The sequence below is a fragment of the Sinocyclocheilus rhinocerous genome, unplaced genomic scaffold (genome assembly GCF_001515625.1).
Source record: "Sinocyclocheilus rhinocerous isolate Xijiao unplaced genomic scaffold, SAMN03320098_v1.1 scaffold785, whole genome shotgun sequence".
Classification (NCBI taxonomy): domain Eukaryota; kingdom Metazoa; phylum Chordata; class Actinopteri; order Cypriniformes; family Cyprinidae; genus Sinocyclocheilus; species Sinocyclocheilus rhinocerous.
Window position 1 is genome coordinate 506642 of NW_015660521.1, and position 10470 is coordinate 517111.

Sequence of the window (10470 nt, forward strand, 5' to 3'; positions counted from 1 at the left end):
TTTATGCTAAAAAAGTGCATATAGCTGCTAATTGTATTTGTTGTTTGTTGATTTTCAAATATAAAACTTATTGAAATGTTTTCAGTGTGTGTATCAGTTCTTTTTGAACGTTTTCATCTAATTTGAACAAAACCGTGATAATATTGATAATCGTGATAACTTTGGTCACTATAATCGTGATATGAAATTTTCATACCGTTACATCCCTACACTGGAGAAAGCAATATTATGGATCGAGGACAATATATTTTGTCCAGAAGTGATGGTTTGAAGGTATAAATGCCTTAATGATGGATTTGGTTCTTCTCACTTTTCACTTCACAAGACATTCGTTGATGGACTGGAATCTTACTTTTTAAGATTACTTGTGGATTATTGTGAGTTTTTTGGACTCTCATTCTGACGGCACCCATTCACTGCAGAGGATCCATTGGTGAGCAATTGATGTGATGCTAAATTTCTCCAAATCTGTTCTGATGAAGAAACAAACTCATCTACATTTTGGATGGCAAATTTTCATTTTTGAGTGAACTATTCCTTTATCATGTACGAATGAATGATGAACGAATATCATGTTGACCGTTTAATCAGATTGCCGAAATGTAAGATAATTTTTACACACAAAATTTGATTAAAAAATGCATAAATAACTGTATTTGGGAAATACTGGAACACCACCCACTGAAATAAACATTAAATGTTGCGAGACTACTGACAAAGTTGAACAAAATTACTGTATTTACTGTATTCTATCAAATAAATGCAGCCTTAGTGAGCACAAGAGACTTATTTCAAAACAATTTTTAAAAATCTTAACAACCTCAATCTTTTGATTGGTAGTATATGTTCCCTGAGAACAGAAAACATTTACCATGTTTTACCCCTTGAGCTATAAGAACTCCGAACTTAAATAGATATACTGCTACTGTGCGCTTGAGTCACTTCATGCAGATTTTTCTGGAAGTGTGTCCATAGTAAATGCAAATAAAAAGGAACTCCCATTCACACTGCATGAAAAGAGTCAAATCTGGTCATATCTGGCCATGGTAAACTGCCGTGTAATTTCAGGTTTGCTGGATGTATGTGGAAATTACCTGAGCCAAGTTACACAGAACAGTAAATTTCCAGAAATATCCATGTACTCCAGTGTACACGGACATATACAGGAATCCGTGAAGTATACCGCCGAAACACTGCTGGTTGTGAGGACTGGTGGCTGTCAGACCTTTCATATGTTAATGACCAGCATTAAAGGTGCTTATTGTGTTCCCAGGTGGAGGGAGGGGGTGGGCCAGGGAAGTTTCACAAAACAGCCTCAAATTAGGCTACGTCCACACGAAGCCAGAGCTTTCCCCATCCGATCTTTTTTTCCCCCTCGTCTCAAGAAATATCTGCATCCACATGAAACCACGAAACCGACACAAAACGATGTAGTATACATGCCAGACCAGCATGTGGCGCTGTAATTCTGCTACAGAGATACACTAAAAACGAAGAAGAAGACTTGGACTATGCGCATAAACCTTGCGCGCGGTATACAAACGAACATGGAACAATACATTTATTAATCTGTGTTAATGTTAGTTAATAAAAAGACAATCGTTCAGTGTTTGTTCATGTTGTGTATGTGGAAAATAATGTGTTTTTTTTTACCTTAAACCGCATAAACACATTTCATTACACCAAATACACAAAATAATGTTCTTTTTAGCAACATCATATGACCCCTTTAATATTATTGAACTCAACTAGCCATATTCTTTTTGACAGAGCCATTAGAGAACATATCTATGAAACATATCTATATCATACGAAAATTATGATCTAGTCCTTTACTGGTGTATCAGGAGAAGTGGTTTCTCTAGCAGTATCTCTACCAATAGTGATAAATGCCCCCCAAAGAGTCAGCGTGTGTTATGAGGTATGATGTGCATCTTTTCCTGGGCAACAGTGGAACTGTTCAATAGTTGTGTTTAGTCAAAACTAGCAAAGAGTATATATATAATTATAAACTACATACAGACAAACAATACTTTCAAAAGATATCTCCCCTGATAAATATTTTATGTAAAAAGTGTGTCAAATAGCACTGGTCTCTAATATATCTAACTCTTCATAAATGATCCCCTCCCACAACCACAAACACACACACCCACACACACACACCCACACACACCCCACCCCCAGCTAAGACTTTTGTGTTTGATCTGATCTCAAGTCACACTTCTTGAAGACACCAACAGCTACAGACTGAAACATTTGTAAGCTTGCACAGTTCTGGGAAGAATCCACTTCAACAGCATGCACAAACCAGGTAAAATTAATTATTTATATTCTGTAAAACTAATATATTTAATGTCAAAACTATATTTATACTCTCTATATATATTATACTATAGATTTATACTATTCTCTTTTCTACAGTATCCTACACACATGACTGGGTCAACTCATCTTCAGAGATTATAAATGGTAACATAAGTTCAGGAGGTTGTTGCAATGTTTTATCCATTTTTGTATTGTTTCACCTATCCAATTAAATATTTTCCTTTACTAAACGCATTTGATGTGTTTTAGGTATCCTGCAGGAATTATGACGAGGCTATGAGGAAGAAGTTTTCATAGTTTCACTCCGGAAAGGCCCAGCTGAAACACTCAATCAGCCAAAGAGAGACAACAGTAAGTTTAGAAATTGACATGATGTAGCTTCTTAAATAGGCTATTAGCCTGTAAAGATTATTGTCAACATTACTGTTGTTTTGCAGTTGCTGGAGACAAGGTCAACCGAGGCAAACACAGAAAGAGCACTGCGGAGGACAGAAATGGTGGAGCTCAATGAAAGATAATGAGGAAGATACTGTTGTTGTTGATGTGGATGCACACAGGATCCACAGTGAGGAATGGAGTCTGCTGGGACACTTCATTTTGGGAGGGATGTATTCTAAATGTAACCAATAAAGTAATTTTTCTGTAAGGCTTTTGGGTGGGATAAATAACAAGTTTACCAATGAAATAGGTGCATTCGACTTCATGCAAACACCGCGTGAGCGTCACTAACGGGAGCAGAAAGTGTCCGGCTTGACGGCTCCGTTTTCACCTCCGCCCCCGACTGCAAGCGGCTACTCTCGTTGACTGCCGTCTGTAGCGGTGCTTCAAGTCGGACGCACCAAATGACTTTTTAGGAAAGTCTTTGTGTGCTCAGTGGCCCAATAGCTGTCTGGTTTAGGGGTGGGTTTAGTTTCAAATCAACCAATCCAGTTTAACATGAATGACCAAAAGGGGAGGGCACAGTGCCACGAAGGTGTGAACGCCCCCTTCATTTAGGGGATTACTTGCCATGGTATCAAATGGCTGTTGCACAGAAGAATACCTCAGTAACATACATCTGAATTGGTACATATCTGGCAGTATATGGACCCATGGTATTTCCGTGTCTGGTCAGTAATACTCCCAGATTTGTCCGAAAATCTGCGGTGTGTACAGGAGTTTACTGGTCCGTATACAGCTCTTTTCATGCAGTGCTATGCAAAATGTAGAATGCAAAAATTGTAGCTTTTGAATGGTATTATGTAAACAGGTATTCCCTTGTCATTAGGGGCATCATAAAGCCCAGCATCTGCATTGCATTGCATATACTATAATTAACATTTTTGTCTAAAGGCGGCGCACAATAGCTTCATAACAGGGGATGATATAATGCAGGTTCACAAATTACACAGGAAGACCAGACTATCAGGCACCTGTGAGCGATACCGCTCTGCTGGGCTAATTACAAGGCCAATAGATGTCAAAGTGCAGAGGAGGCAATTAACAGCTTGACTGAGATCATACGCCTAATCAGCATCATCCACCCTGACTCACACACACGCAAACACGCAGATCAAACTGTACGAGAGCTGCAGAGATGCTGCAGAGGCACTGCAGTGGCTGTGAGTCAGAGCGAGGCGGTATTGCAGTGCAGGGAAACGTACACCTCTAACACCTCAATGTGGCAGGACACTTCTTACATAGCGAGAACACACCAAACCAAACCGCTAATCCCTGCTGGGAATGTACAAATGAGGACGTCGATTCGGAGTTCCTGCCAGTCACAGTTGGCAAGGTGCAGCGGTGAAGTTCGTCAGGGGTCAGTAGTACTCTTGGTCAGTCTTACTGGCATCTGATGTAAGCAGCCACTGAACTTTAATTTACACAAAGAAGCTTTGTTAGGGCTCAGGTGGAGGGAAATTTTAGGGAACTAGGCACATAATAGTCTTGGCATTAATAGGAACATGAAAACTGTGCTTAATCAGAGCCATAGCAGTTCATTAATGCATCTGGTTTGCATTTCCCATTCACCACATCATTACTTTTCATAATATGATGACATTTCTGAGATAAACATTATTTTCAATTTTAAAAAATGTAAGATAGTACTTCATTTTATCTATTAACAATCTTTGGATTGCGAAAAGTTGGCGTTACGCATTAAAATAATACAGATGGTTGGAGGGGAGGCGTTTAAAGGCAAAAAGGTTTTGTGATGTCATGGCGAAATAAGTTATTATATTTTAATGAAAGAATACAAAGAAAATTTCTTTCACCTTTCCATTTTTTTTCTTTGCAATGATATATCATGCAAAATAAGATGTTTTGAAACATGTTTTGAAAGAAGTCTCGTATGCTCAACGAGGCTGCATTTAATTGATCAAAAACACAGTACAAACAGTAATATTGTGAAATATTATTCAAATTTGAAATAACTTTTTTCTAGTTTAATATATTTTAAAATGTAATTTATTTCTGTGATGCCAAGCAGAATTTTTAGCAGCCATTACTCCAGTCTTCAGTGTCACATGATCCTTCAGAAATCATTCTAATATGCTGATTTGGTGCTCAAGAAACATGTATTATTATTATTATTATTAAAGGTAAATACAACTGTGCTGCTTAATATTGTTGTGGAAACTGTGATACATTTTTTCAGGATTATTTGATGAATATAAAATTCAGGAACAGTATTTATGTGAAATTTGTAGTTCTTTTGTAACATAATTCACTTTTGGTCAATTTAATGTGCCCTTGCTGAATAACAATGAATTTATTTTAATAAAAATCTAACTGACCCCAAACTTTTGAACAGTAGTATTTCATGTTGACTTTAATAAAAAGTGAAGAGAGTGGCCAAAACCAATAGAAATCAAAAAGTATGTTTTACCAAGTAATCATCTGGCTTGATCCCGAACAGCTCCCGGAAGTAGCGGAAAGCCAGTGGTGCGTACGTCTTGAAACGGAAGTCTGGATAATGGTGCGCTGGGGTCAGGTTGCTCCCCTCACTGCAAAAGTGAAAGTATTTGCTAAAGGTATCACAAAAAAACAAAGCATATAAATGAATCAACTGTGTGTTGTTTTAATGATCGTCACATTCCCCAATACAAGAGGCTTCTGGGTAGAATCTGGGGTCTGTCTGTAAACATAATCCTGGGAGAAGACCAGAAATTGTGTGAAACTGTTACCTAACCTAAATGCTTCTTTATGCCCAAGGAACAGAGACACATATGATCATTCTGAGCCCCATTGAGTGCGTCCTTGTTGCAATGTGACCCACCAGCAGTAAACACCAGAGGTAATCTTTTCCAGAGACACACAACAGTAACTAATGCCCGAGGACAAGGAGGTCCTAGTCTTTCTCTATTAACGGTTACACAAACTAAAGACCAGGGTCAGTCACATCAGTTACACATGATGAAATGTAAGCAAAAAAAAAATCCTGTAACCCATTTTTTGCCTTTTGCTATTATGAGGCAGGCCATTAGTATTTGGATTAACCCCGTTTGAATAATTCCTAAAAGTGTGACTTGAACGGGCCAGATGATGTCATAATCACTCAAAATATCGCTTTGAAACGGTAAACAACAAGCATCTGTGATCTCTCACAAGTGGGTTAGTGAGTTGCTGTTTTTTTCAGGGCACTTGAATGAGTTCTGAGCATTAGCTGTTGCAGACTATGTCTCACTACTAAACGGTAATCCATGCCCATTGTGTAACCCAATCCAAAATTTACAACTGACCTCTGAATTGAAGCTTTTCTCTGTGAACTAAAACAATAGCAGACTGATGAGGGGCAGACGACTGACCTAACTCTGAAAAATGGGGCTTCCGCATGTGCAAATCTGTCTCATAGACGTATAATTTTTTTGCCCTTGTTTTTGGTAATGCAGTCTATGTCGTTTACACAGTAGAGCATAATCTAGCAACACCAAGGTCATGTGTTCGTTTCCAAGGGAAAGCAAGAACTGATCAAATGTGTAGCTTGAATGCAATGTAAGTGGCTTTGGATAAAAGCATTCTGCCAAATGCATGAATGTAAATATGTTCAGAATAGCATATAGCAGTATATTTCTATTATTTCAGTAGTATAGGATGTGCCTGATTACCTTCTTTAGAAAAGCATGAATAATGACTTTAAAATGAATAACAAAAGCTTCTGAGTAATAATAAAAAATATTATTATTAGACATCACATGTAAAATTACAATCTGATGTTATGTCAGAGTCAATAATATAAAAGACTGCCAAAAATGTCTGTGGTGTCCTATTTTGTTATTATGTATAATCCTAATAGCCTAATAAAATTATGTTTTTTTTTAGAAAATTGCTGCCATAATGTGAATCATGCACTTGTCATTTAATTTTATTCAATTGTCATTCCAAGTGCATCTAAAGCATGTAAGAATACATACTAGCCTACATCTGTTATGCATATGCAATTTTTTAAAAGAAATTAATAGTTTTACTCAGCATGGATGCATTACATTTCTCAAAAGTGACAGTAAAGACATTTATAATTTTCTACATGTTCTTTTGAACTTTCTATTAATAAAAAAAATCCTTAAAAAAATGCATTACAGTTTCCAGAAGAATATAAAGCAGCACAACTTTTTTCATCATTGATAATAATAATAAATGTTTCTTGAGCAGCAAATCAGCACATTTGAATTTTTTCTTAAGGATCATGTGAAACTGAAGGCTGGAGTAATGATGCTGAAAATTCAGCTTTGCATCACAGTAATAAGTTACATTTTAAAATAGAAAACGGTTATTTTCAACTGTAATAATATTTCACAGTTGTACAGTTTTACTGTAATTGTGATCAAATAAAAGCAGCTTTGGTGAGCATTTTCAAAAACATAAAATATTACCAACCCCAAACTTTTAAACAGTGTTGTATGAACTGGGTATGAAGTATATGTGCTAAGGAAATTATTAATTTACCTCTTTGAACTTACTGTAAGTCATGCCCACTTTCACTTCAAGCCAAATGCAAATACGAATACAAATAATTTTCGTCATACCCAATATAAATACAGATAATGGCTTTGCTGCACATCCCTAGTATGCAGTAAGTACAGTATGCAAAATTTCCTTCAAACTCTGCATAATACTTCAGTATTTTTGAAATAGCAAGCATCACAAAGTATACACAGTAACTAGTAATCCATCTCCAACACAGCCACAGACTGTCAAATTGGTCCAAACTGAGGGCGAGCACATGCAACTGGAGGGTAATCCCTAGTGGGAGAATCAGACTCTATAAATAAGGAAGTCAGGCTTGTGGATCAGTGTCGTCCCTTTGAATCTTGTATAAACTCTCTGCTCACTCTAAAGAGCCTTTTGGGAATCATTTGCGCGAGAATTAACTGTGCACAATGTAGCATGAGCTCAAGTTTCTAGTTCTCATGATACACTGCCTTTTGTGTGTGACTGGTCACTGCAAGATGCCCTGATGTTAAGATTTCCTTGTTTGAGAAGAAACGAAGAGCAGATGACCCAAACTAAATGCAATGGGTGAGAAATTGTGAAAAAATGTCCTCATTCCAGACCACTCTGACAACATGCGCAGGCAGTTAATGTCTGCATCACTGTCCTCTGTTCATACCTGGGTAAAAACACACTCTCCACCACATAGAAGTCCTGCATGAGCACATCTCGGTCAGGTTTTGAGGTCAGATTCCCCACGGTGTAACCAATGCCAAGCTGGATAGCTCCTTTTAGGGCAGATGAAGTAGTCTGTAACAATATCGGTAATAAAAAGCAATACAATTTAGTATACTTGAGTTTGTTTTTTTTATTTGTGTATGTCTATGTATGTACTTTGTTTACAGTTTTACTATTATTTTATGTAATTTGGTATATTTAGTGTATTTCCTGGTCTATATTATATCTAGCAAAAAAAAAAAAAAAATTATATATATATATACTGTCACGAATCCGGTCCATGTAAAAAGCAACTGTGGCTAATATTTATATATAAATCAAATGTTAAAAATGTATACACAAACACATGAAACACAAAGCTAGAAAATAACACAAAAACTGTGCTTTTTAAATACAAAAAAGTCATATTTTATAATAATGTTATGGTAGATATAAAGAAAATATTAATGAAAAACAATTTACCTTTTTGTATGTTTTCTCTCTACTGTTATTGCTAGACCCGCTGACTCCGTTCTCATTGGCTGATGACATCTGAAGCAATAAAGAGTTAAAAGTTAGACAAGTCTAGCTCACAACCATAAGCCGAGCATATGTAAATAACATCCTCAGGCTCTGTCCAGCTGTATACCATCAGATTTGCCTGACGCAGACCACATGATATCCTGCCAGAGTAATTGAGTGGCTTGTAAATGCAGAAAATGTGTGGCTTTGCTAATAAAATATGATGCAATTAGGGTTTACCTTGTTTTAAACTCTGAACACAAGTGTTGGTCTGCTGTTCAGCGCTCCTGCATGGCTCAGTCATGTGGACTGGATGGAAAGCAGAGGTCAGGGTCAGAATGGATGTTCTTCCTGTCAGCCAGAGCATAGGAAGGGGTATGTCCTAGTTAGTGTGTGGCAGTGGCTGAAAAACCAAAAAATGTACAAGATGTATGGGGTGAATCACCAAAATCTGTCAAGAACATGTCAAGGTTATATTTCAACCCAAAATCTGAAGAAAGACATTTTATTTTGACCATTAAGATTTTGTGTACTGTTAAATAATTTTTTTGTTGTTTTCTTCATTTTTATTGATTGCTATTGTTATGTCAATTTGTATTTTATTATTTTTATAGATTAATATCAATGCATACTTTTTGTATTATTAAAGGAATTAATTACATTTTAAAATTTAAACTTTACAATATATAAAAAACAGTTGTTTTGTTATTGTGTTATTGTATTTTTGTATTGTATTGTAGTAATATTTTATATTGTTACTGTTTTTGCTGTATTTTTGTAAATGTATTCTTGGTGAGCATAAGAGACTTCTTTCAAGAATATTTTAAAGTCCAACCGACACCAGACTTTTGAACAGTAGTGTACTTTAAAGCTTTTTATTTTACAATATTTTCTTCAAAATATGAAAAATATTTTAATTTATATTTTAATATTATTTAAATAATATTTTAATTGTCAAACATATATTTGGAATGTTTTTGAATAACAAAATATGTCATGTGGACTGGATGGAAAGCAGAGGTCAGGGTCAGAATGGATGTTCTTCCTGTCAGCCAGAGCATAGGAAGGGGTATGTCCTAGTTAGTGTGTGGCAGTGGCTGAAAAACCAAAAAATGTACAAGATGTATGGGGTGAATCACCAAAATCTGTCAAGAACATGTCAAGGTTATATTTCAACCCAAAATCTGAAGACATTTTATTTTGACCATTAAGATTTTGTGTACTGTTAAATAATTTTTTAGTTGTTTTATTAATTTTTATTGATTGCTATTGTTATGTCAATTTGTATTTTATTATTTTTATAGATTAATATCAATGCATACTTTTTGTATTATTAAAGGAATTAATTACATTTTAAAATTTAAACTTTACAATATATAAAAAACAGTTGTTTTGTTATTGTGTTATTGTATTTTTGTATTGTATTGTAGTAATATTTTATATTGTTACTGTTTTTGCTGTATTTTTGTAAATGTATTCTTGGTGAGCATAAGAGACTTCTTTCAAGAATATTTTAAAGTCCAACCGACACCAGACTTTTGAACAGTAGTGTACTTTAAAGCTTTTTATTTTACAATATTTTCTTCAAAATATGAAAAATATTTTAATTTATATTTTAATATTATTTAAATAATATTTTAATTGTCAAACATATATTTGGAATGTTTTTGAATAACAAAATATTTAAAAAAAATTTTTTTTTTTTACATTTTTAATTTTCAAATGTGCATTATTGGTTGACTAAGCTCAAATGACAGAGAGAAGAGAGAACTAAAACTTTAATTTTTGCAGTTTTGTTTGTAAAGCTAGTGATGCATAAACCAAACTTCACCTTTAAAGGGGTCATGTGATGCGATTTCAATTTTTCCTTTCTCTTTGGAGTGTTACAAGCTCTTGGTGCATAAAGAAGATCTGTAAAGTTGCAAAGACTAAAGTCTCAAATCCATCGACGCGTTTCAAAAAGGCGGGGCATAGAGGAGAAACAATAATGTA

At 35.3% G+C, this 10470-nt stretch overlaps 1 protein-coding gene across 1 annotated transcript in view; it reads right to left on the reverse strand.

Annotated features, from left to right (window-relative positions):
• pip5k1bb (phosphatidylinositol-4-phosphate 5-kinase, type I, beta b) overlaps positions 1-8878 on the reverse strand; it is a 33920-nt gene extending 25042 nt beyond the window's left edge. Inside the window, 4 exon segments of the mRNA XM_016534500.1 lie at positions 5198-5315; positions 7919-8049; positions 8440-8508; positions 8719-8878. Coding sequence (XP_016389986.1) covers positions 5198-5315; positions 7919-8049; positions 8440-8508 — 318 coding nt within the window. The 5' untranslated portion in view covers positions 8719-8878.
• Positions 8879-10470: the final 1592 nt, after the last annotated feature.